We start from the raw sequence: 27,161 nt of genomic DNA on the forward strand, positions 1-27,161 counted from the left end.
CATAGTTAATAATGTGAAACCTCAGCCCAATGCACACTTCTACCCTTTGACAGACTTGCACAACCTATGTAGTACATTTGTTGCCAATATTTCCAGAAAGAGAAAAAAACCTACCAACCCTACAATTATCCAGTGCTCATCTAATCCAGCCCCTCATCTCTGATAGCAAACAATGCCAACTGTTTCCAGAAATACAGGGAATCACAGGATATTCTGAATTTGAGGGCCCCACAAGGACCAGCTCAAGTGAATGGCTCATACAGGGATCCAACCCAGGATCTCGGCATTGCTAACACCGTGCTACCAACTGAGCTCATCTCAAGAAATCCCAAGGTGAACCCATCCTAACACATAAGGAAAGATGTTTCCTCTCTCCTTGAGGGAAATACTACTGTATGCTCAGTTTTCTCCAGCAACTACCATTAACTTGGAGTACTGAGGACAGAGTAGTTGGATTATCAAATATCATGTTAATTACAATTTATTTCAGGATTACAGTCTCCAATACCTCACTTTGACCACAAAACAGCCAGTTCAGTATTCCCCGCACAAAGGAAATGTAAGACAATTTGAGATGTGGTGGAGAAGCAGAAATCAAGTTCAAAATTAAAACTGGTGCAAGTTGGTTGGACTGATCTGCTTGACGTGCTGGTGAGATCTGCTTTTGCACTGACCTTTGGCAGTTTCACTTGTGCCTGTTGTCAGTGAGAAAGGAGGTGGTGAGAAGAAATATTCATGAATATGCATGCAAACTGAAGCTGAATTTTTATTTGGCTGCATTCATAATCCATTTATATTCATTTCTGTGAATGATCAGATGCTAGAGATTTATTCATGAAAATGAACTGAGCACTCAGTCAATAAAAGGGGACTCTGAGCAGCATTTTCAGTGGCAAGGCCTACCAGTGGCTGGTGAGCTACACAAGTCACCTAATCAGGCAAGGAAATAAGCAAAAGGAAAAAAAAATTATTACAAATACTCTCAGTGAGGTGTTAATAGAGGAGCTGCTGATCACTACCAGTTCACTGAGTGGAAGTTCAGTGGTCTGAGCTCTGTCCTGGATCTATCCTCAGGCCATGTAAAGCAGTAATAACCATTTCTGTAACAGAGCATTTGGAAAGCTACAAGTAAGAGGTGTAAGACAGGTGATGTAGCTATCAGAAATAAACCAGGAAACAGTACAACTCTGTGCAGTCCTTTCACAAATGAAACATAACAGAAAGGGAAAAAATAACCGATTATTTGTTATGACAAGTTGCACAAACCTAAAAGAAATCTTAGACAAGGACTCAAGCACATCATGATTTCTGGTTAACTGAATATCTGCATAGTGCTAAGGCACAACCTAACCATCCTTGGCAAAGAGATTCTCTCATATAAAGATGCTCTTTGCACAATGCACGCTTTCTAAGTAACACAGAATATCAGATTGCAGGACAAATGGCAACTTGGCTTAGACAGAAGCCATCAGGAGAGTTACATCACATCACTTTCTTCTCCAGATTATATGAAAATCCAAGGACCGTGCTACAGAAGATTTAAGTTAAAGCAGCACAGAGGCTCAACTGTAAGACTCTTACATTTCGGACTTTCAAATTCTTAAATTTGCCCTTTACTATAAAAAGTCAATGATTTCACCAAGAAAGTTTGATTAGTTTCTTTTACTTTCTGTAATGAAGTGCCATCCTTTTTACACTTGAAAGGATCTTTGTAATAATGCAACATTGATCTTTTGAATACAGATGAGCTAACCTAGATAATAGGATTTGGTACCTGAAAGAAAAGGCTCTGAGTATATATACCTAAGGCTTCAGTGCCATCAAGAGGATTTTAAAGATAAGACACCTGTTCTTAAGCAAATATTTAGGTGAGGCATTGTAACAATACCCTTACATTTCCATTATATTTGTCGGTGATCTTTCACTGCAATTGAAAAATGACATGTCATAACTGAGAGTGCAATAAACACCCACATAAGGGAGTGATGAGGCAGAACTAGCCAGCAAGAGGTAATGCAAAGTAAAAAAGCTGTCATCAGCAACTTCCATGGATATAAAGTTTGGATCTTCTGTTCGGTGTCCTGACTACACCATGCTGCCTATTTCACTGACTGTAAAAACATCTTTTGGAAAGAGGAAACAGTTTGGGGAAAGTGTTAACAGCGATTTCCTGGACAGAAAGGAAAAAGAGGAATTTTTACTTCTTTTAAATGTATCTGTTTCTGTATTTAAACTGGAGTTTCACACCAGAAACTGTACCAACAACAATGCCCAGTGGAAACCTGACAAGTTATCAGCAATCCTAGTAAGTCACCTCCATGTACCACTTAGAGTGCCAAAATGCAAATTAGTCATTGTCAGCAAACAGAGCACAGAACTGGCCACCAAAATACTTTGGTTTTCTTCCCAATTATACTGCAAACTCATTGCATGTATTTTCTAGCCAGCATAACAAATCTACACCTTTACTCCTTCATCACGTTCTTCTTTCTGTGCATTGACTGTCACAACCACCATGTGAAAGGAGCAATTTCTTGTCATGTTCTCATAACACACTTTCACTGCTAGGACTGTTTCACAATCTTAGTAATCAGAATTTTATTTAATTCTCTCCAAATACAGATTGGGTCTGTTTTGAGAAGGACAATCTTAAAAGCAATTCACAATGAATTTTGCACCATCCGTGACCTGTAACATAGAAACATGTTTAGCACAAATCCAGTCACATGAAGGAAATAAAAATCAACAAAATTTTAAAAAACAAAGTTAGTTGTGCATCACAGCACCTTGTTTAATTCTAACAAAATTCAAAACTTTCCCCTCCTCCTCCAAGAAGAAAGTATAGTTTCTAGCATCTCATCCAAGCTCTTGCCAGGCTGCTAATGGAACAGCTAGACCTGAACTCAAACTGTGCCTCAACATCAATTTCAAACACAGCTCTGTTCCAAGTGCAGGCAGAGCCTTTGAGGAAGGTAACATCAAGAATCCTTTCAACTGACCTTTTTAGAATATTTTTATTATATAGTCCATTTATAGGCTTATTGGGAATACACTTTGTACCAGAAAGATTTGTATTGGTCTGGGTAACTTCAGCTGGAGTTTTTCTACACAGAGCAATCACTTTGCTGGTGACAGCACACCTGTGCCTCCATTACAGCTTCAGCTCTCCAGGCTCTCAGACTACTGAAACACAATCATCCAGCATTCAGAACATCAAGTGCTTCTGTTAGACCAAGATAGCAGCAGGATATCTCCTGATCTTTTCCTTTGCAAGTGCCTTCAGGCAGCACCTATAGATCGGTAGTTTAAGAAGAAAGACAATCTGAGCCGTGGCTTTAACTTGTAAACAGGATCTTTGAAAGAGCAAAGGTGTGAGTTTGTTTCCAGTCAAGCAAACTTGCTTTGTTGTTTGCTTTCGGCATTTTTGTGATAAATCTACAGAGTAGGAATGGATTTCCTGTCTGCCTCTGCAAACTGCCCTTACTGAACGCAGCAAAACTGCCAGAATTTAATTTCCAATGTCAACCTGTGTCAGGGTCAAAGACAAGGGATCAAAAGTGCATTTCAGGATTAGGTGCATTTCTTTTCAATACTTATGCAATCTGCTATAGTAAGTGAAAACTAAACACTAGGATTTCGAGGGTGTCAAGAGACGGAGCATGAAGACCCTGGCATTTTGTTCCTGACTGCTTTATTAATGCACTTCTGTCATCATGTATGAGTAACTGACATTTCCAGATGAAGCAGATGAACACTCAATTTAAAACAGAGAAATTTCACACATTATGAAAATGAGATGGTTTATATTTAAGTTAGAAAAACAAAACCAAATCCTGTAGAGTTTTTCCCACAGTGTATTTTACAAGAAAATTCCCAAATCAATTGTGTTCAGGATTATTTTACCAGTCGAGAAAACTACAGTGTAACATCATGCTTAATGGACACAAACTTTCAGACTTTGGGTACTGTAATTACTTCTCAGCCATCCAGCATAAAAGGAGCAACCAAACTCATTACCACACCCCCTACCTCCCCAAAATGATCCTATTGCCTCCAAACATTTTACTCTGCCGATATAAAAACACACCTTATCTCAATGACAGATAGCATCCAGGGAGTGATGTGTGCTAGCATCTAAATATCACCTGTTGTACAAGCCACGTCACGCAATTAGCACGTGTCCATCAAATGACAAATGAAGGTAAATCAGCTCCTAGGCCGTTTGCATTAATGTAAACACATGAAAAAACAATAAACACTGTAAACTTTTAACAGCCTGTCTTGTTCCCGCGGAACCGCGAGCCTCCCCCTGCCTCGGATAAACGGGGACGCGCGGGGACCGCGCCGCGCGGGCAGCACCGCCCTCCGGCGGCCGCGCTGCGCAACTGCACCCGCGGCCGGGGAGCTGCGGCCGACGGGGAATTCAGATCGGGAATTCAGCTCGGGAATTCAGATCGGGAATACAGCCCGGGAATTCAGATCGGGAATTCAGCCCAGGCATCCCCCCGGCACCGCGAGCTCGGATAATCGCCCCAAACAGGGAATTCAGCCCCGGCACCCCCTCCACCCATGTGTTTGGCTAACCGAGGCAAATACGGGAATTCCCCAATATCCCATTCTTGTCCCTGGCTACTTTCGTAAGTAGCAAGTACGGGAATTTTCCCATATTCCGTCGTTATCGCTGACCACGGGAGTTGTCCCACGTACTCTCCCCATCACTGAGCGCTGTTGTTGCAGCTGCACAAGCAAGCGCTGGTGACGGGCACGGGCTCTCAGCCTCAGATTTTGAAGTCAAAGCAATCACCACTACAGCTCCCAAACACCGATTCTTGGACGACTCGAAAAGGAAAGGTTGCTGCAAACCATCTTTGCTGCCTTGCTTCAATTTCAGTCTATTCTATGTCTTCCGCAGTGCATAGAGCTTTAATTAAACAAGATGACAACTCAAAGCAAACAAAAAACCCTGAAATGAAGGGTCTGCACAAGACTCAACTTCTGAACTTTGGGGTAAAACAGTGGGTTCAAGGGAGGATATGGGGTAGGCGGCTCGGGAAGACTGTACCTTCCTAGTACCTCAGCGATGGGGAAAGGAAGAGGGCGACATGCGGCCGGGAGTTTAGGATGAAACCTTGAGAGAAGGAAAACCCCTGGGTGTGTGCCCCAGTGAACTCTCTCCCTTTATACAAATAAAGTTGAAGGACTCCTCTGTCTCATTTTTTGACATAAACCTCTGGCATTTGTAGATTCTCCTTGACAAGGTTAATATGCTTATCACTCTCCACTCTGGAACCTCTTCCCAGCACAAAACCAAAATGAAAGTAGCTTCTGGATATTTGGTTTTCAATTATAAAAGGGGTGAAACTACCACCTGGAAACTTCATTCAGTTTCATGCACATCACCTGAAGAACTCTCATGGGTGTGGCTGCGTATCGACATCATAATGAGCCCGAACCTCACTTGAAGTCTTGAGGAATGTTATTGGTTTTATTCACTTGATCTAAGTACAGGTAAATGGAGGGAGCAGAGTAAATGATCTGTTAATGCAAAATATCTGTGAGAAGGAGTTTCAAAACCTACGGCCCACAAAAATTGATTGTTCCATTAGAAAATACAATAAAACACAAGGCCTCAGACCAGCACATGCATTACCTGGAATACCTACAAAACCTGCATTGTTATAGTGAAGCACACTATAAAATGAGAAGCATACATTTCTATAGTGTTATAGGAAAACTCTACAACCCACAAAGTAAGTTACAGGTATGTATTTTATTCAGCATTGAGGTGCATGAGCGATAGTTCCTCCAAAAGCATGCACACCTTCGGCGACTTGTGCCTCTCTTTTTATTCTCTACAGACTAGGATTATGCAATACGCCTAATACACACTCATTTTCTAACCCCACCTGCCCCTGCTTTGTATTAAAATTAGCTCCATGCTCTTGTGCATTGCTCTTTGGGGTGAAATAAAGCGAGTTTTCTATGAACTTTTCACCTTGTCTCCTTGTGCATGCTCTTTTTAGTGTATTGGTCATCTTCTGGACCTTGACACCAGTTTTCACTGGCTCAGCAGTCTGAAGAATTCCCCCTTATCCTGCTGTGGCTTTGTCCTTCCATCCTGTCTGTGCATTCTAGCTGTTTATCTCTTATCTTGTAGCCTTGCTCTCCTCCTGTTCTTGCAAGCACAGTAAATATTAAGCATTCCATAAGGTTTTGTCAGCCCCCTTTTAGTCAAAGCACTTCTTGATGTTTGATTCTTAATTTTTAATTTCTCTGTCTCAATAGCAAAGGCAGCACTGAAGCACTCAGAGGCAGAGCTGTCCCCTCCTTCAGCCCCAGGTGCCACCCAGGCTGGACCTACATCACAAGGAACTTCACACATCCATCAGCTCAGCTTGGGGAACTCTGAAGTACTTAAAGGTCAGGGGAAAAAAACACCAAGCAACACCTCAAGACCACTTTGAAGTGGTCAGCTTAAACCATTATACTTATAAAACCCCAAACAGACCTCAGCATAATAACTTTAAAAACAGCAGTTCCTCCCTCGACCGGGCCACACCATTTTGAGCCACTCAGCATCACCTATGAGGAGATTCTGAGCCTCTCCATTTCACCTCAGCTCTCACACCTCTCCTGTGCTGGTGGTTGTGGTGCATATCCCAGAGGTTAATTTCCAGAAGGAAAAAATGGGGAAAACAGTCTTGCAAAGTTGCTCTATTTTAACTCATAGCTGCAGTACGGTTTGAGGAACAAAGGTGCCTCTGGCCTGAGGGTTGGTTTGTACAAAAAAAGTAGCTATGAGTAGGGAAATTATTGTAAAGCACAATTGGAACAGAGGTGCTTACCATATTACACTCTGGGAGACACAAATCAGATAGTCAGGGTAAATATTTTATCCCAGTGCCAGAAATACCCATGAAACAGCTCCCTTGAGACCTAGAAATGAGGCTGTCACCTGTGAAAGGTACTCTGACCATTTTAATACCTCTGTGTAAACTGGGTGAAGCCTTCAGTGCAGAATGAAAATGAGCTTTTGAAATTACTTCAGTTTTAGAGCTCCTGGTGGTTTTGATTCCTGAGGAGTGCAGGATACAGGCTCTGAAGTGGTGGCACAGCCATAGTAAGGCCATAAATGTGCCATGGATGGGTGTCTATGACCACTCCAACTGGAGACATGAAAAACACACTTAAGTCCAATCTGTTAAGAGTTTTCCAACACAGCCATACGTTCTAAAGAGAATACATCTTGCTCTGCTCTGAGCTAAGTTGCACAATGTTTCATGTAGAATAAAAGCAAAATCATAAGAATGGCTGTTGGAGATGGAAATGAAAATGAATTTGGAAGCCCTTACATTTGTCCTAGATCGAGTGCTATTCACCTGAGTTAATGCAACATGTGGTCTTAAAAGAGGTTCCATCACATTTTAAAATGGGCGACTTAATTATTACCAGGGCCCTTGATGCTAGGCTGGACCCCTTCCTGTATCCCTACTTCTGTGACAGTGGATATTCACAGGTGAATACAGGCTTAAGCTTCTGCCACACAAGCTGCCGCTATGACTCAGGTCCTTAGGATAGTCCTGGAGCCAGTGGGGGTTACTTAAACACGATTGAGAGAAACACAAAACCGCAGGGGTTCACTAAACAGTCTCTGAAAATCAGATGGGGAATTTTTGTAAAAGCATTACATGGTATTTTTATCTGTTGTCTCTACCTGTCATAATTCAGTCCACCAGCTTTCTTTTCTCAAGCTATGTTTATGGACTTCAAAAATGAGTCCTCATTCACTTTATGTAGAATTAAGAAATTTTCCCCTCCCTCCCCATAATCCAGATAAATGATATCCACTCTAGCTGTCCTGCCTACTCAGAGCTGCCAAGCACATTTATCTTGCCTAATCTTCTTTTCCAGGATCCATGCTGACTCCCCTTAAGCAATTACATATATCTAAATGTTCTGTATGCATAATTGCTCTCCATGCATTTTCTGCTACTGAGATCAGATTTACAAGTCCACAACCTTCTTCTAGTCCTTCTGCTTCTATTAGATGCTCACTGGTGCCTAACACTATGCTTTGCCCTTTAATAAGTTAACAGTAAAATACACACTTCAGAAAAAGTCAAAATAGCCACTATTAAGACTCAAGAAAGGACAGATTTAAGTTGTTTCTCTGATCTCACCCAGCCTAGAGGCCTTTTCTTTCCTATAGGCCTTCTTAGTTCCCTGGCCAGGGAGAAGCCAGAGGGGCTGCCAGAGGGCAGGCAGGCTGAGCTCCTCATCCTCTGGGCACAGCCTGTCACCAGCTGGCGGGGAGAAGGGGCCTGGCAGTGACCACAGTCAGATCTGGGGGCAAAGACCAGGGAGTTTTCCCACAGCTCTTCCCCACAGAGCCTCTCCTGGCACCCCATCCTAGAGCTGACCCCACACTGCAGCCAAGCCCAGGTCCAAGGCCAGGGAAAAGGGGCTCCTGCATTCTCTCTCTGTTGACAAACCTCTCTCTTACACTCATTAAAATCTGCTCCCAGAGGGGAAGTGGGCCTGACTCCCTTACGAATATTTGGTCCACACCTGAGTCCTGGGACAAGGATCCCAAATTCCTTGCCTCTGTACCATCCAAGTGCACACCTGTACCCATGAGGTCCCAGACCCGAAGTAACCAAGTTGTCAAAGCCTCCCGGCCCCGTCGTGCAATATCTTTCTGCAGATTGCAGAGATTTTCACAAGACAGGGACTCGGTGATGATTTCAGCCTCTGGCTCCCCTGCTGGTTGTGAGGGCCCTCCTCTCTGGTCCTCTTTGTCTAGGTGCCTAGTTTTCATCTTAGACTTTCTAGTTTCCACAGGGGCAACTGCTGCTGGCTGTGAGTGCCCTTGCAATTCAGCTGGAACCCAGGCAGATATAATATCTATGGGCTCCACTACAGCATCACTGGATTCTCCCCCTTTATGGCAGGGCTTCTCACCAGCTGGGGAGAGGTACTCCTCCATCATCTGGCTCATCTTACTCATCTGCTTCACTAGAATCCCCCACCCACTCTGGGGGGTTTCTTTCTGAGATGGGCTGTGGGGCAGGGTCAGTCTCTGGGGCAGCATCCCTAGTCTCTGGGGCAGGGTCAGGCTCTGGGACAGCATCCCTAGTCTCTGGGGCAGGGTCAGGTTCTGTGGCAGCATCCCTAGTCTCTGGGGCAGGGTCAATGTCTGCAGCACCATCCCTATTTCCTGGAGTAGGTATCAGAGTTGTTATCCAGCTCAATCCCCCGTTATCTCTTAATGTTAAATAGGACAAGCCTATCAGTAACACCAGCCACTGTATGATATCATTAGCATTCAGAGGAGATTTGAACCTTTCAAAAACTGGTGGGGTAGACCCAAAAATCTGGGTGAAGGGTTGGGAGAAAATTTTCCCTGGTGTTATTCCATCATAGTAGGTGCCATTAATAAAGTAACCCCAAATATATGCAGTTAGTGTGTGATATCTCAGAATCCATGTACCCGCCTTCCAAAGGAAGTTAAAAATCCATGAATTCCTCACCTTATCAACCCATAAAGCAAACTGGATAACAGCCACAGTAGCCTTAGTTATAGGGCCCATGTTTATGTAAGGGCTTGCAAATGGGAGAGATACATGTGTGAACACATGCAGCCCAAATCAGGTTAAACTGGACCACATATTGCTAGCACACAAAAAGACAATCTTAGGCAACTGAAGAACTGTTATTCCTTTTTTTTTTTTTTTTTACCCTCTTTTCTCTGTCCCATGTTCGGGCGCTAAGATCTGTCCTGGTTTAGGGGACAGTATTGCCAGGAAAAAACGCAGGAGCTTTTCCAAAAATAGAGAGTGAAAATCCCCTCCCTCCCAGTTTACTATAATTTGGAAATTAAGGGGCTCTCAGGCACAGGTATGGTTTTAGGAATAACAGTTCTTTACTGATATATCTACAAGACAAACAAGAACAACATCAGCTATGAAAAATCAGTGACGAAACAGAACTAAACTCAGTCTCCGTCCCTTTTCCAGTCACAGACACTCTTTTCCTCCGCACGGTCCCGGTGCAGAATGGGGTGGTGCAGCCCCTCTCAGGCGCAGCAGGAGCAGGAGAGGTGGCAGGGGCAGGGCGGTCCCAGGTGGGAGAAGGGTGACGGAAACTCTGCTCAGCGTTAGCACCCCGGTTCTCAGCGCTGTTCTCAGAGCAGGAGGCTGTAGCAGTGCCGGAGTGCAGGGCAGATCCCACTGCAGAGAAAAAACCTCTCTCCTCCACCTTCAGGCCGGCGAGAGAGTGTGTGTCCAGAACGACAAAACAACCCCTGACCATCCACCCCTCAAACCCTCCCAGCAATCGAGCCATCGAGACAGCCCCCCACCCCTCCCTTTTGTCTTGAGCAATTAAGAGCTAAAGGGGATCCACCTGGCCAGCTTCTTAACATGATAATGGGAAAAATTTCTCCACCGAGGGAAAGAGTAAAAACTCCCCCAACGCCCAACACTGCCTTCAGCATTATCCTTACAAACCATCTTCCCGCATCTGTTCAGTATTTGTTGTTGCTTGTGTTGCCTCTTGCAGTCATTTCCATACTCTCAGCTTTCTGTGTTTCATCTCTTCCTAGCGGAAGTCCTCTTCAAAAGTCAAACATAAAAAAGACCAATCATACCATGACATCTGTAACTGAAATAGATATAAAAGAAAGCTTCCATTCAACTCCACCTGTATTGCCCCAAAGAGAGGAAGAGATAAAAATCTTTTGCTGTGTCTTGGCAAAGGCCCAGAGAGTGTTTTCATTGTTCCCCTCTTTTTGTCTGGACTTGCTGTTTGTAAATATTTCTCTTATTTTCCTCTACATTAGTTTAACATTAACCTGTACAAGTGAATCCTCCAGATCTGTGGGATATGCAGGCACTTAGAGGAATGGCCTCATGTCACAGTTGGGTGAATCAGGTTTCTGGAAGCTGAAGAAGCTGTACTTTTCTCCAAAACAAATGAGAACAGTTCTCAGCAGGAAGGAGGAGGACATTGTGCAAAACTCCCCACTTGACTCACAGAAGACAATGAGAAAGGATATCAAAAGCACAAGTAAAGGTTCAGACTAGTATTGGGCATCCATTTCACATGGACTGGATATGTAATACTCCTTTTGTACTTTTAGAAGTCAGGTTGAAGTGAACAGTACTCTTTGTGAGTGTGCAGGCCTCATGTAGGCTGAGACTAGCACTAGTGCTGCAGAGTGGTTCCAGATGGAGGTTTGCTTTTACAGTTTTTACGTCTTATTTGCATAAAAAGATAAGATTAATATTACACATTTTAACATTTTAGCTACTGAGTAAGGCATACCTTCATTTACACTAATGTATTTGTTTTTCAGATGGAGAACTTCTGTTTATGGATACTGGTTATCTTGTACTTTCAGTGTGTCTATGCTTTTTTCTTCCAGTATTTGTTGCCTTTGTGTATCACTGATATCAGTATAACAATTGCATTTTTGTTGGAGGTAACTATACTCTAAAGACTTGAAACAGTCATGCCCAAATTTGGCCCCTGTTTCTTTTTCCTTTAATTAATCAGAGATTGTCCCCCCATGTCCCCCTGTCTCACAGAGATGTCTGGTGCTCTAGGTCCTCAGGGAGAAAATCAGAAGCTACTTCCCCTGTGAGAACAAAGCAGCTTTTCATACTCTGTCTTTAATATTCACACACTTTGGAGGGATAAAAAATACTGCTGCTGTCACCCACTGGGCTGTGTTTCTGTATTGTCCTTTCTTGCAACAAACAGTAAAACCATTGTAAGACCAATGATTTACAATTTAGATTAACTACTTTGAGAAAATATACAGAATATCACACAGAGGAATATGTTCTGCTTTCATTTGGACCCTTCTCCTATTCACAAACTCTTCCCTTCCTGCCATCTTCATTCTCAAACTGAATTTTGGCAAAATAAAACCTCCTTATATACAGGGGCATATTGGTTAATTTTCAGTTTTTTAGACTTACACTCATTTTTTGAACCTCTACTGTTCCAAAGCATTTGCGTCTCAAAATACTTCTCTTCCCACCCCTGCTAGAATATAGAAATATATAATTCATCTTGAACCTTGTGCCTTGTCAGCTTTTAATACTTAAAATTGACCATCTGCTCCAGCATAATCATAAAACCTTTTAAAATCTCACTTACTCCAGTTTCCAAAATTTGACCTTCTCCAGCCTTTTTCATGAATAATGGGCCAAATAAATAAACTTAGGCTACTGCCTGTGTCTGTTCCCCTGTTCAGAGCTATTTGAATGGTAACCTTGCCCTTGAACATAACAACTGCTCCTCACAATTTGGTGCCAGCTGCAGACTTGCTGAGCATGCATTCCATCACCTCTCCCAGGTCGTGGATTCATCCCATTTTTTTCTATCAACTGTTAAAGAGAAAGACTCAGTTTTCTTCACAGTAGAAATGGTGCAGTTGGCATTGTCCTGATATTTGTCTCAGGTATTTGCCCTAGAGATGAGTTCTTCAGAGCTGTTGTTGAACTAGTTGAACTTAGATAGGATATTTGTGGAACCTCTTTATATTTCCTGAGTCAACAGTACCAAGCAGCTAGGACAGGTATACAAATACAAGCTTATTTTTTAATGGTTTCCTTAACCTTGACTCCTTCAAAGCCTTTCCCCCTATAGTTTATTTGTCCATACATCACTCAGGACTTTGAAAAATACTCTCTGATTTACCTATATTCTAATAAACTCAGAATAGTGACTCTAATAGCGAGCAAGATACTATTAGATTATTATCAGTAATTCTGAAAATTAGATCTTTTGCTTGTTGAATTCAAAGTAAAAATACACCAGTTGAATCAACTGGCAAGACAGGCGAGAACAGAACTTGATATTTGAAACTGGAAACTTCCCACAAGACAGAAGCAACAAGTACAAGTTGTGTATCAAACATACTAGGCAAAGATAGCATATGTCTATGTCTTGGTTTGGAGGACAGTTATTTGGTAAGAAAGGTAGGAGCCTCTGTTTGAAATCGAGAATGTAAAACCCCTCCCTCCAAATTATTATAATTTTAAAATTAAGGGTCTCTCAGGCTAAGACATGGGAAATACAAATAATAGATTTTACTAGGAAAACTAAAATAGATATAGTATTATAGGGAACAAGCCTAAAATACTGACAGAATACAAGTTGACATCCCGTCAGGCAGGGTGCTGGTAGCAGTCTGATTAAATGGTGGCTGCAGCCCTCCTGGAGTGACAGATGAGCTTCGGTTGAAGCAGTGGTTTTGTAGAAGGGTGCAGTTTTTCTCCAAAGGTCCAGTGATAATGTAGAAAGGCCCCATTTTTCTCTGGAATCCAGTGTAAAAGAGGCTGCTCTGGTGTTCAAAATTTCATGTTTTATCTAATAAGGAAAGGCTTGGCTCCTCCTCCTGGGTGGAGCATCTCCCAATGGAATGATGTCATTTTATCAGTCATACAGTGGGACCTAATGGCCCATCAGCAGATGATATCTTCCTGGAGGAAGGATGGGTGGTGGAAAAGATAAAGATGACTGCCTCACTGGTTTTAACAGATGCCCAGTAATTAATTATCTGCCCAGTAGCAGATAATATGTCCCACGGACATAAGGATCACTGTGCCATCCTGCTTCCACAGATGGTGATAGAATACATATTTCTCGTTACATCCTGTATTGCAACCCAAGACAGTGTATAAACTGGACAGCGGGACTTACTTGCTCAGTGTGGAAAAAAAGTTCAAATATTTCAATTTTGCCCTGCAAGTAAAATGCCCAACACATCTCACTTAGGTCCTTTTTCTTTGGGAGAGAAGTCATCCTTTTTTCCTTCCTGGTCAAACTGCCCTCTGCAAGGGGAAGTGACACAGAATCTTCCTGATCCAGGCCTGAGGCCCAAGATGTTTCAGGGCTTGCATTTTCAACACCACCTGAATTTTTTGTGTGCACATTTATCAAATCTTCAAGGCAGTGACACTGACAGAGAAACTGATCCAACCTAATCCAAGTCTGGAAATAATTATTGAATTAAAGAGGGAGAAAAACCCCAACACTGACAGGGCACACAGTTTTCAAGAAGAATTGCAAACATTTGTGATTCAGCTAAACTAATCCTGATGGTAAATAAAGAATCAACAACTGTTTCTCATGCTGGCAATACATATTTATTGTCATTTTGGAGATAGGTTACCATGTGTATATCAGGATTTCTGACTAAAAACAAACTGGGATTATGAATGCTTAGCATATGCTAGTTGAAATGAAATGACTGAATGTGAAGCTGACCTTTACAAGACCTTCAATTGGTTTATTTTGTGTGTGCCTCTCCCACACACATAAAAAAAATTTAATCTGAACATCTTTTCCTTCCCCTTCATTTCAGCCTCAGAAAAATAAATGACCATCCAACTGCACTTTTTACTAGTTTTACTAATAATCTGCTAGTAATATCAGAACATCTATACTGTTGATTCTACAACTTCAAAAGGAAGCAAAGCTTTACAATATTCTTCCTCCATGGCTATTGAGTCCGGCTTTATAGACTGTCTTACATGAGACTATTGCAGTTTTATTATGCTGCAAACCTTCACCACATACACCTTGCTGTCCCAGAACAAGCTGTAGCAGTGCCAGGTCTGACAGTCTGTGCAAAAGCCGCTGCAGTGCTACAAATTATTGAACACCTTTCCTCTCCATCTCCATTTACTGACTAACAAACATCTTCCATTAATTTAACAAGTTGAAAATGCTGTCCCCAAATAGGGAAGGGAAGGATAAAGATATCTTGTGCTTTCATACAAAAACAAACAACCACCCACCAAAAAAAACCCAAAACCCTTTAACTCCAATCCCCCACTCAAAAAAACCCCAGGTCAAAACTACTGGCTGCCCACCGTTCCCACCCTCCCCTAAATGTTTGTAAGTCACTGTGAAAACACATGCATACAACTTACTATTCAAATACAAAGCTGCAGGCATTCAATTTACAGAACATTCTGAAAATATTTCAAGCATAAAAAGTACACTTGATAATTGCAAAAATAAAGTTTCACTTTTTAAAAAAACATTTTGATCAGAGCTCAAGCAAAACAAACATTTAAGGACTCCTACTTCAGCTTAACTCCCTAAGAACACCACCTTCCAAAATTAAAAACAAAAACCTCATATTTTTGGTGATAAAGTAACTGACCATGTCTTTTAATGAAATGTTATATACAACAATGGCACAGACCTTAAGCATCAACAATGTATTTCAGCCAAAAGTAAGTCAGCAAGTGATCTGAGTCATTCTTAGCAGCACACAGTACTCGTTACTAAGAACCTCAATCCACCAAGAACAGATATTAAATTAGACTGATACAAGTGGAAGCAAAAAAAAACATGACATCAAATAGGCTCAGGTTTTGTCACTGAACTTTTTTTATGCTAAGTTTCACTAGTGCAAGACCATTTGTTTACCCAATTAAATGAAAGCTCATAAATGTCACAATTTAAGAACACTCATACAAAACTATTTTTTCTTTTAAAAAAGTGCCACATACCATAATTTTACTAAAAAAGTTACAAACTAATGGAAGACTGTCTGTCTCCATCTCTTGTCAACAAGGAAAGGCCAAAGTGATTCTTTGATCCCAGCTCGAAATGGCGTTCTCTGACCTATTCCCAGCATCTCCAACTTGGAGCAGTCCAGCTGAGCATTCTTTGGACGAAGAGCACCCACAACTGGACTATCCGTAATCTAAAAACGGGAACAGAAAACAAAAAAAACCCCACACCAATAAGTAATCAGAAAAATACTAGCACACGTACATTAGAACTTTTTCCTCACAGCTTTCTATCTGGGTATGATCACCTCCTCCCTTCCAACTATTTTGAGGGGGTTTTTTCAGTTTGGGTTTTTGATATTTGCTTGTTTTATACTTAACTTTATTTCAACATGTCAAGCCATGTGAAGTGGTTTAAGGTAAATTTTTCTCACTCTCTTTACTGCTACTATTTGTGTTTTTCAACATTTTATTCATATTTTCACTTTATGATTATTGCCACAAGGTAAGGAACGTTCCAGAATGTAAATGGAACCATGTCTTGATCAATATACTTGAAGAGAAATAGAGGTGAGCAGAAAAAAATTAAGACTAAGTATTCTCCATTGTTTTTCTTCCATCTTACAAGTCACATTTCAGTTCCACTGTTCGCCAATTCTGAATCCTTAGAATTTATTTTGTACATAGATAAAATATTCTTGACATGTTATATGCCCACCACATTAATATGTCTTTAAGAGTAGTCTCAAGTGTCAATAATTAACTGCAGGTGTTTTAAGCAAAGCAAAAATAATTTGTAGTTCCTAAGTGCATGTATTCAGAAATAAACCTGGATATTGCACAGATTTTACAGAGCCCTATCTTCAAGTTAATGTTCTATCAATCTGTAGCATAAGAGTACACATTTGCTTTTGACTTAGGGGAACTGTTCTGCAGAAATACCATTACACTATAGACTGGAAAACTGGTGACTGACTGACTAATCTTTCTAATTCAGCAGGTCAAAGCAGCTGTTATTTTCCTCGATACCAGCCACTCCCCTCAACAACAGAGCTGCTGTGCTGGACACACAGAGTCTGTCCTGAAGAAGCAGCTCACCTGTACAGTCAGTGGGAGACCTATACTTGCAATGATCAGGAACATCTGTCTGCCTACAGGTCCAACAACACATCACTTACTGGTCTCAAGTGGCTGCTGGGAAGGTTGAAAGCATCTGCAATTGCACATGCCATCTCGTACTTAGTCATCTGTTCATTGCCAGACCAATGAAAGGTTCCTTTTATTGATGGGTCCTAGGGAAGCAAGAGGAAACACAGATTGTTGCATAGAGGTAGAGATATTATAAAAGAAAGGCCTTATAAAATCAGGTCTGGCTCTGCTGAATTACCAGTGGTCCTGTAAGTTCCATAAGGAAGAATCAGAGGAATGAGAAGTAGTTAACACAACAAACTATTCTTGTAGAGAAAAACAGTCTGCACCTGTAAAAAACAAGAAATCTGTTCCATGAGAGTAAGTGAAGAAGATATGTAAACAATCCAGGAATAGAGACATTTGACACACATGCAAAATGTCATTTACTGACCAATGAACTGCACATCAGGGTATTGTTAGCTAATTAGATCTAACATGATGCCTTTTGGTACTCCTATAAAATATGAACTATGCAATAAAGATTCCGCTTTTTCTTAATGAAGAAACTGAGTCCTGTCTGCTTATTACTGCAACAACAGATGAAAGGAAGCACTCAGCTGGCCCTCAGGCTAATTCTTGCACAAAAACTGTGCAGAATTACAATCCAGCAAGACCCTATCTCAAAAGGCACCTTAAAGCACCTCAGTGATGTTCTAGAAACATCTGTACCCTTTCAGAGAACACCCGACATGGGACTGAGATGGGAAACTGGTGTTACTTCTATCTGACCTGACTTCACATACAGCTTGTGTCCTGTAGAACAAACAGGAGGGAAAGGAGCTGCCTACCAACCAAGCAAGGTTGAAGAGCTGGGGAGGAGGAACTCAGCTGTTCTGTGATGTTCACTTACTCAAAAACAAAGGCAAAAGGCATCACAAATATTCTGAATGTTAAACTGCAAACTATGTTAAAGTCCAGTCAAACTGACTGCATCATGTCCACAGTCCATATTTTCAAAGTCACCATGGGCAAAAATACAGGTGGTTGTTTGTTGATTGGTTGTGTTACCTTGCAAAGATGGTAATCTGAAGGTGCTGTGGTGAACAAATACAAGGAAGTAATTCAGTCCAGGGGCTTTGGTTGGCCACTTCAGTGTTGTTAATACAATACACAAGTGCATCTTTGAGAATTGCATTCAACTACATGGGTTTTTCTAGTTCAAGCTAGCAGTTTGTAAAAGGCATATCAGAATAAGTTCAGCATTTCTAATTCTCTCCTCATACCAGGAGACACAATTTTCAGAAGGTTCTGTCCCATCAACCACTTTTGTTTCAAAGACCACAATACCCTCATAGTCATGCAAAGATCCTGTAGTATTACAGCCAATCCTTTCCTCCCTCCCAGCATTGCAGAAACGCAAATAATCCAGGTGATATGCAGTCCTCAGCTGTTCAGAAGCAAAGCTGAGAACTCAGCAGAGGCTCGTTTCTTGCCATTCTTACCAGCATTCTCTTCTCTGCTAGTTGTCTGCAAACAGCTGCTACATCCTTGACATTGGTAGGAAATCTCTGTTGCCAGTGGTCCATGTTGGCAGATTTATTACTGAACTGCACTTTATCAAACATAACTGTCACAGCACTTTCTTCCAGTCTTTCCACCTCTCCATACAAGACAGGAATCCTAAGTACTGCAGTTTCTAAAAGAAAGAATATTTTAGATCATGGGTGGGTAAAAATGCTGCAGCATAATCTGAAAAGTGGAAGTGCTAAGAAATATGCTGATCATATTAAGCATCTACAAATCACAAATAAAATCCAAGTAGTATGTTGGCTCACAGAATATAACTTTAATCTATATCAAAACCAGTTCATAAACAAGAAGATTATAGACATTATTATTATTTATTTTCATTTATGCCAGTGATTTCCAGAAAGTTAACAAGCTTTCATTAATTGCATAAAGGTGCCTGTTTAGATTAGAACAAAAATTTAAAAAATATAAACCTGACTACTCTGTGCAGCTACTTCAGCACTCCCCATCCTCACTGGGTAAAAACAAGGAGTAAAATTCCCACCAATCTCAAGTGATCATATTCAGGCAGCAATTACAAATATTTTTCACCCATCATCCAGATGCCTTCTGTATAAGGGAGGATATTATTTACCAGAAAAAAATACATGAACCTTGAAATAAATGAAAAGCTTGACAAATACGGAATAGGTTCAAATAACACAATAGTAAATAACATTAGATTCCAGGACAGTGATTTGAGAAATTAACAAAATGCAAAAGGAAGCATATTTCATGATGGAATACATCACGCTAGTCTATCTCTGTCACGAAGACTCAAAAAGCCTCTGAGGAGAAATCATGCTATGACAAATTACTTAATAGTAATAGTTTTGCTGAAAGAGAAAACAAAAAAATCAGACCTGATATTAGAAGCTGAAGTCATCAAAACATTGCCATTCTTAATATATTTGGAGGAAAATGCTACAGCTATTGAAGAGACAAACAGAAAAAGCTAACACAGAAATCATTCTCACAGAGAAGTACAGTAATTTCATGACTATAAGGCACACCCTTTTGACAAAAATTTCCCCCCGAACCTGGAAGTGCGCCTTATAGTCCGGTGCGCCTTATACGATGTACAAAGTTGCGACATTTGCCACCCCGGAAGTGTGAGCCGTGGGAGGAGCCGGCAGTGCTGCGGTACCGCCCCTGCCAGGTGGAGGCGGGCCCGGGGGCCAATGGCTGCCGGGTTGAGGTGGGGCCTCGGCCAGCAACCGCTCGGGGGGAGCTGGGGGCAGAGCCTCACTGCAAAAAAAAAGTGCACCCTATAGTCCGGTGCGCCTTATTATGATCTACAAAGTTGCAAATTTCGCCGACTCCTGGGGGGTGCGCCTTATAGTCCGGTCCGCCTTATGGTCATGAAATTACTGTAAATTAGAATAAGTACAGTAATTTCATAACTACAAGGCGCACCAGATTATAGGCACCCCTCCGGGAGTCGGCAAAATTCGCAACTTTGTAGATCAGATAAGGCGCACCGGACTATAAGGTGCACTTTTTTTTTGCAGCGAGGATCCGTGCCGCGCGAAATAAAATAACGAATTAGTAACGGAATCACGATTGTGGGGTTTACTGGCAGGTACTCAGTTTGCAAACATTTTTCACAGATTGGTGTAGACTTTAAACACAGCCCCAAGCATCTTCCCCGTATGTGGGCCCTGGCACTCCCACCTGCCCCTGGCGCTAGCAGGCGAGGTGTGGCTTGGGGTGGCCGCAGCTCGGGGCTGCCACAGTTCGAGGTGGCTCAGGCAATTTTCTGAACTTTGTCCATATATAAGGTGCATCTGGATTATAAGGCGCACTTCCCGGTTCGGAGCAAAATTTTAGTCAAAAGGGTGCGCCTTATAGTCGCGAAATGACTGTATTTAAACAGAAAAACAAATAGAAAACCCAATATGACACTGATTTCCTGTTGCTCTAGAAGCAGTTATTTGGTCACTCAGCAGATATGTTCTTCCTCTCTTTAAATATTGGTTGAAACATTTATTTTTAAATTACAGTAATTTCACGAGTATAAGGTGCACCTTTTTGACTGAAATTATGATCCGAACACGCCAATGCGTTATATATAGACAAAGTTCGGAAAATTGCCAACCTGGATGTGCAAGCCGTGAGAGCCGCGCAGGGAGAGCAGGAGCAGGCAGCCCCAGCCGGCAGGAGCCGCACGGGGAGGGCGGGAGTAGGCAGCCCCAGTTGGCAGCAGCTGCGCAGGGAGTGCGACAGCAGGTAGCCCTGGCCAGCAGGAGCCGCGCAGGGAGGGCGGGAGCGGGCAGCCCTGGCCGGCAGGAGCCACGCAGGGAGGGCGGGAGCAGGCAGTCCCAGCCAGCAGCTCCACGCAGGGAGGGCAGGGGAGGGCAGGAGCGGGCAGCCCCGGTTGGCAGCTGAGGCACGGGGGGAGCCGGTGGCCGCAGCAGCTGCATGTGGAGAGCCAGCGATGGATCCTCGTTGCAAAAAAAAAGTACACTTTATACTTTATGCGCCTTATATATGGACAAAGTATGGGAACTTGCCAGCAACCCAGAAGTGCGCCTTATACTCCGGTGCGCCTTATACTCATGAAATTACTGTACTTTAAAAATATTCATTCTTTGAGACGACAACTGCCTTCCTTTTTTTCTCAGCTCTCTGGGACACGAAGAGAATCAGCCTCATGGCTAACAGCTCTGAGGACCTCCTGACAATCATGACCACATACATATACACATGCATATACATATGTTTCTTTATAAGCATGTATCCCTTTCTAACCAACATAAAGTATCTTTTTTAAAATACGTTAAACCTCCACTTATTGGAGATTTTTGCATTTTAAAACAGAAATGAACAGGGCAATTCTTCACACAGCTACAGATTTGACCAACGGAATTCTACCTACACCATATCAGCAAATTAGTCGTTGGAACACCAGTACATGGAAAATATTTGTATTTGTATGAATCAAGAGAACTCATATTTTCAAACTCTTTACTCAGCACCACCTTGACACTCATCCTGCTAATAATACCACTGCTGCAACCCACTACTGCCTGACAGATCCTGATCCAAAGGGTTAGGAAACCAAACTGCAGTGCTGAGTTGGGGGAAGGGTCTAGCAAGATAACCAAATCCAAGTATGTGTGGGTAAGTCTTATCTTCATTACCAATCTAAAAGAGGGAGCAAACAGCATCACAGTGAAATTCGGAGACTATTTAATCTAAAGATGGAGTTAATAACTTGTCATTTAAATTTATTTTTACTTAGATGAGAGTTTTCCTATCAAAGTAATTTTTTTACAAAGTTTCTTTCTTACTAGTAATGCCAAATCCATCATACACAGCATATATTTACTTACTGGAAGACCATCACATTAATTTATCAATAGCTTGGTTCTCTGGTTGGGAAGCACAGAACCACAGTGTTAGTATCATACTGACTTATCAGAAGCCTCTTCTGCATGTGTACTGAGATTATTTTCTTCAGATTTTTTGATAAAATACAAGTGCTTCTTTCCTTATAATCCGTGACTGATACTGACAGTGCACTAACTAGAAACAGCCAAATCTCTCTTTCATGCAAGAAATAAATTTTAAATTAAAAGTAATGTGCTCTTTTCCCTTAAGCAGAACTTTAAAAATTATGTTTATATATTTCGTATGCAAAATTTTCATTAAGACATAAACAAATTTTTAAATCTTGTTGTTTAAAACCATAAATATGTTACTAACCTTTTAAAAAGTGCTACAAGCAGGAATCTAATGTGTGCAGGTGAGTAAAACCAAAATGGGTGGCCTGTTGACATACGTAACAGAGCAAAATCCAAAGAGCAACAAGACTCCATGTTGATTTGAGCTGCATTATTACTGAATCACAAGTCTGGTTTTCCCTTTAAGTAAACACACATTGACAATACTTGCAATGCATCCCCATAAATAACTGCAGCTATGTATTGAATTAAGTATTTTATCTTTCCTTATGAACAGCAGATTCACAAGACAAAGGCTTATGAATGTCCATCAGTGACAGACAACACGAAGATTGCAAGCAGTAAGAAAAAAAAGAAACAAATAAAGAAATAAAAAAGCAAGAAATAAAAGCTTTAGTCAAGATGCAAGCAAGAGGAATTGCTCATGAGCAAGGAGACCAACTCCGAATCACTTTCTTCTCTGAAACTCATTTCCATGGTTTTGCAACTTCATCATTGACTTAAGAGTCTACTGAGCTAATATATAACTGATTAAAAATAGAAAGCCTGTATTAAAAATGGTTGAGTGTCTTACCTTCATTGTTTTCCAAAACTGCCTTTTCACCCTCCAGTTTGGTTTTACCATACAAATTCAGGGGATTTGGTACATCAGTCTCTTTATATGGAGGGCTTGTTCCATCAAATACATAGTCTGTACTAATGTAGATCAGAAATGCTCCAACTCCAGCTAGGAAGAAAATATTTATACATAATTTATATTTATTCATGCCTTCTTTAAAATCCCAATAGACCCTTAAACCAAACTCCCAAGGATCTCATCTTCCATGCACATTCATTCCTGCTGCTTTGTCTGTTCCTGGATCCTTCACAGAGTTGTGCACACTACTCCTACGGAAAACAGATCAACAGCACACTGATGGCAGAAGTGACATTCACACTTATACTATTTGTATTGATGTCCTGTATAAATAGATGCAGGGTTTTAACAAGACACCAAATCCATGAGATGGCCCCCTTACCTGCCTCTTTTGCTAAGTTTGCTGAAGCAGCTACATTGAGCTGAGAAGCAGCATCTGGTTGACCTTCTACCACATCTGGCCTTCTCTCAGCAGCACAGTGCACTATAACATGAGGCTGGAAATTAAAGACTAATTTTAAACAACCAATATGTCAAGAGATGGCACTTGCACATGAACTCTTACGATGACACCCCTCAGGTAAAACAAAGTAACAAAAATTTTTAGGTAAGCTATTTACATATGGCTTACTTGACATATGCAAATTATTAAGATGATATGTACTATTTTATAGACTGGTACCCTGGATCATGTATTTCAGGTTTTATATATTCCTCCTGGTACTAAGACTCAAGGAACCAGTGAACACTGTACACTACATAAAGTTACTGCTGTTATATTCAAATATTCCTCCACCTTCCCAGAACTGCATATCCACACATTACTGTATCAATAACACATATATATCTTTTCCTTTTCAGTGTACTGGCACATACCTGCAGCCTGTCTGTGGTAAGCATAGCAAAGGCCAGAGTTATCTGTATCTAGAGAGCAAACCTCTGCTCTGGGTGGGGTAGAACACACAGCCACACCTTTGTCAGAGCTCTGCCAAAGCACCAGCCCCACTCATGTCCCAGAACTCAGCAGTACTACCAGCTGACTATTGGACACATAAAGTACCCTTCCCATCCACTTTATACTCCAGAAACTTACCTGAAAATCATGGATAATATCATGAACTGCAATAGAGTCGAGAAGATTAATATGTTCAAATCTGGGCTGAGCTCTCCTGTATCCACAACCAACTGTGTTCCAATTATTTTCATTGAATTCTTTAAACACAGCTCTGCCAAGAAGTCCCGTAGCACCAGTGATCAAAACTCGCCTACTGGGAATGTCAACATCTTCCTAGGGAAATGACAACAGGAAAAGTTTTGTTTCTACTGTAATTTTTTACTGCTTTTCCTTTAAAAATATGCAAGACTACAGTCAGAAGTTACTGTATTAAAAAAAGCTTCTCCTGAGTCTTTTGAAGTGTCTCATGGAACACCAACATCTGGCAGGACCAATACTGCAGCCAGTCAACTATTTACACATATATTCAAAGGTAACAAAAACAAAACTTCAACTCATTTACTTCTACAACAACCCAAACCACTAGTGAAGACAAAACTTTAAGTTCATTCAAAAGCTGATAACTTTGTGCAATCTGAAAGGAGGGAAATAACTTCTTTAGAAAATAGACACAAAAAACAGATGTAACATTGAGGGTACAAGTCCTACAACAAATCATTCTGGATAGGTTGTTCTTGTTAAAAGCTGCAGCAATACAATATAACTTAGTAGTAGTAATCCAAATCTTTAATTTTATTATTAAATAGAAGAGTAATTAATTGTTATTCAATACAACAGTCTAACAGTAAGTAAAACCAAGATACAGATCTCTTGTCCATTTTACAAAATGCATCTAGAAGTGTTACAATTTCAGCTCTCAATCCATACAACAGACTAAAGCTGTACTTTAGCTCCTGCACATTTTGGTACTTCAGAAAGCTGTGAACATCAGCACACACAAACTTCATCCCACCAGAATACCAAGTTTTCGAGACAGCAAACATAAGATCCATGTGTGTCTCTGCAAGCTTTATTTTCCTTTAATGCTTTCCTCCTGTATCTGCCGTGAATAAACCCAAAAACTGCCTGCTAAAAACAAAAATGAAAGCGTATCTTTACCACACTTGTGCAGAAAAAACTTTAGGCATGCAGGACCCACAAATCTTGGATGTCCTGACCACTTTACACACAAGGACAATTTATGACAAATTACTATAATTCTGTACATCATAGAATGCTCTCTGCTATGTAATCTCAATGGCCCAGTAATTTCTAAGCATTGTACCAGTCTGCTATTTTTTGATTGCAGCACAGGAAGCCACAGCAATCACTTCCAAATTATTGTCTTTCACCCGTGAAGTTACAAAGCATTTGTTCCATGTGGGTATATGCAGCAGGGCATGATGGAAACAGCCTACCCCAAAACAATTGTCTCAAGTTCCCAGCACAGTGCATTTTTCTCAGCTCTAAATCTCAAAATTAAAATTGATTTATTCCCATTAGTACTAGATGAAAATTAATAATTTACATCTGGATGTTGCCTGAAAATGACAGACTACAGCAAGCGATGTTTCAAAAGCAATGTTTTTATCCTTAAATCTTACCTGAGAACACGACCTGATTTACCATTTTTAAGGCTACTCAGGTTTCTCTGAGCATGAATAAGAACATGCAACTACTATTTTCTTCTGTACTTCTCTTACAAAAGTCTGCACAGAGTGTCACAGGATCAGGTAACCTCTGATCAGGGCTTCCACAGCCAGAGGTACCCACTAATAAATATCCAACACTTGCTGCAGAACAGAGCCAAAAGGTTCTCTAAAAACAACACTGAATGTCTTCAGTAAGTAAGAAGTGACATACAGAAAACAAAGTGTCATTTGCAAAATCTGATGTTTTAAAGCCTCATTCATCTGTTTGTTTACTTTACATATCATAAAGAGGATGTTACATCAGCAGCACAGCTTGAACTGGACACAAACACAGCTTTCACCAAGTATGCCTGCATGCTACTGCTGTTTTCTGCAAGACTAATGGATTCCACTTACTTGTTTCCGAAAGAGCAAGACAAATTATACATATTTCTCATAAATCCAACACCAACTAATTACCAGTTTGAACCTCTTTCTTGTCAGAAGTTTTAACATTCTGTTGACACAAAACCTGAACAGATGAACTCTTTCCCTGTATACTGCCTTGCTCCTTCACAGGACATCACCCAACTGCTGCAGCATTTCTATGGTCTGCTAACACTACTGAAACATGCCATTTTGAGGTTTGTAAGGAACCATCCCGTTTATTGGCACCTGATATCCATATTAACCAAGAATAACAAAAAAGTATTGTATTTAGAAGTCTCATTCACATAAAAATAAACTCGCAGCATTATGAGATTAAGAAATGGCATTTATGAGACACCAGATCACTTTGTAGACACTACCAAAATATAAAATAACAGCATAATTCATAAAAAGAACAATACATGATACATTGATACATTTCAAGTTGAAAACCAGAAACAAGTACTTTGAAAGTTTTTTATAAGGGTTTTCAAGCTTTATATTTTTATTAAGAAAATCATGATGAACTCAAACCACTTTTAAGGAATGGCCACTAAAACCCGGAAGCTACTGCTGTAACAGATTTGCAACGTAATACTCTAAGATCCAAGTCACTACAGGGAAGGAAACAGGAGACTGAGGTCTCTTAGCTCTGACATCCCCCCCAGTCACAGAAAGCAAAAGGCAAAGCCTGGGGCTTTCCAAAGCTCGGAATGACAGGTGAACCTACGTTCGTGTTGCCAGAAGTTGTTGTGCCTTTCCCTACACGCCCAGCCCTCATTGCTGCGGCAGCGCACGTACACCTGTGGGGCACCGCAGACCCCGGCCGGGACAGCAGGCAGGGGCGCGCCTCCCTACGCGGAATCACCGCACACGGTCGCTATCGCCGAGCCCTTCCCTACGCCACGGCCCCGCCGAGAGCGGCCCCGCGACCCCCGAGCGCCGCGAGCTGCCGAGGAAAGCGTCCCCACGGCCATTCCTGCGGGGCCGTGCGGATAGAAAATGACCCGAGCTCCTGGAGCCCGCGGGCGCTCCCGGCTGCGGTTCTCGGGTACCCGCGGCTCCCCGGGTCCGGCCCCGCTGCGAACGGGTCAGCGCTCCGGGCCTACACGCCCGGCCCCGCGCTGCACACCGGCACAGCTGCCCCGCGGCGGGCTGCCGGCCCCGCCGCCCTCACCTCCACGAGCTCGCAGCGTCCCGGTGCGAAGCGGATCCTGAGCTCCTTCTCCCGGCCGACCATGGCGGGACCGGGCCGGGCCTGGTGCCGCTCCGCGCCCGCGGTTCGCCCGGCGCTGCGCGAGCGAGCCTCCGCGCCCGTGCTGCGGGCCGCGCGACAGGGGGCGCCCTCGTCACGCTGAGCGCCAGACGCACGCGCCTGCCGCCGCCGCGCACTCATTGGGCGGGGGGCGCAGGAGGGGGCGGGGCCAGAGCGGTATTTAAAGGGGCGGGCAGGGCCCGGGGCGGGGAAAGCAGCAGGGCTGCGGGTGGCGGACAGTGGGGGCTGTCAGTGCGTGCAGCCAGCCCCGCCCGGCAGCACAGCTTCAC

The 27,161-nt window shown here is 42.0% G+C and overlaps 1 protein-coding gene across 1 annotated transcript; it reads right to left on the minus strand.

The window, feature by feature from the left end:
• Positions 1 to 14,136: 14,136 nt before the first annotated feature.
• Positions 14,137 to 26,956, minus strand: LOC117003469 (methionine adenosyltransferase 2 subunit beta). Its single transcript, XM_033073430.1, has 7 exons — positions 26,794 to 26,956; positions 23,656 to 23,850; positions 22,945 to 23,059; positions 22,500 to 22,652; positions 18,173 to 18,366; positions 16,718 to 16,831; positions 14,137 to 15,733 (listed from the first exon to the last, which is right to left on the minus strand). Exons 1-7 carry the CDS (start codon positions 26,854 to 26,856, stop codon positions 15,563 to 15,565), a joined length of 1,005 nt encoding a protein of 334 aa, XP_032929321.1. The 5' UTR covers positions 26,857 to 26,956; the 3' UTR covers positions 14,137 to 15,562.
• Positions 26,957 to 27,161: the final 205 nt, after the last annotated feature.

The sequence above is a fragment of the Catharus ustulatus genome, chromosome 15 (genome assembly GCF_009819885.2).
Source record: "Catharus ustulatus isolate bCatUst1 chromosome 15, bCatUst1.pri.v2, whole genome shotgun sequence".
In the NCBI taxonomy this organism is placed as follows: Eukaryota; Metazoa; Chordata; class Aves; order Passeriformes; family Turdidae; genus Catharus; species Catharus ustulatus.

Coding starts and splice junctions, on each gene's coding strand:
- LOC117003469 (XM_033073430.1), bottom strand. CDS start 26,856: ATGGTCGGCCGGGAGAAGGAGCTCAGGATCCGCTTCGCACCGGGACGC. Junction 23,851..26,793: donor GACGCTGCGAGCTCGTGGAG/GTGAGGGCGGCG, acceptor TCATTTCCCTAG/GAAGATGTTGACATTCCCAG. Junction 16,832..18,172: donor TAGCAGAGAAGAGAATGCTG/GTAAGAATGGCA, acceptor TTGCTTCCCTAG/GACCCATCAATAAAAGGAAC.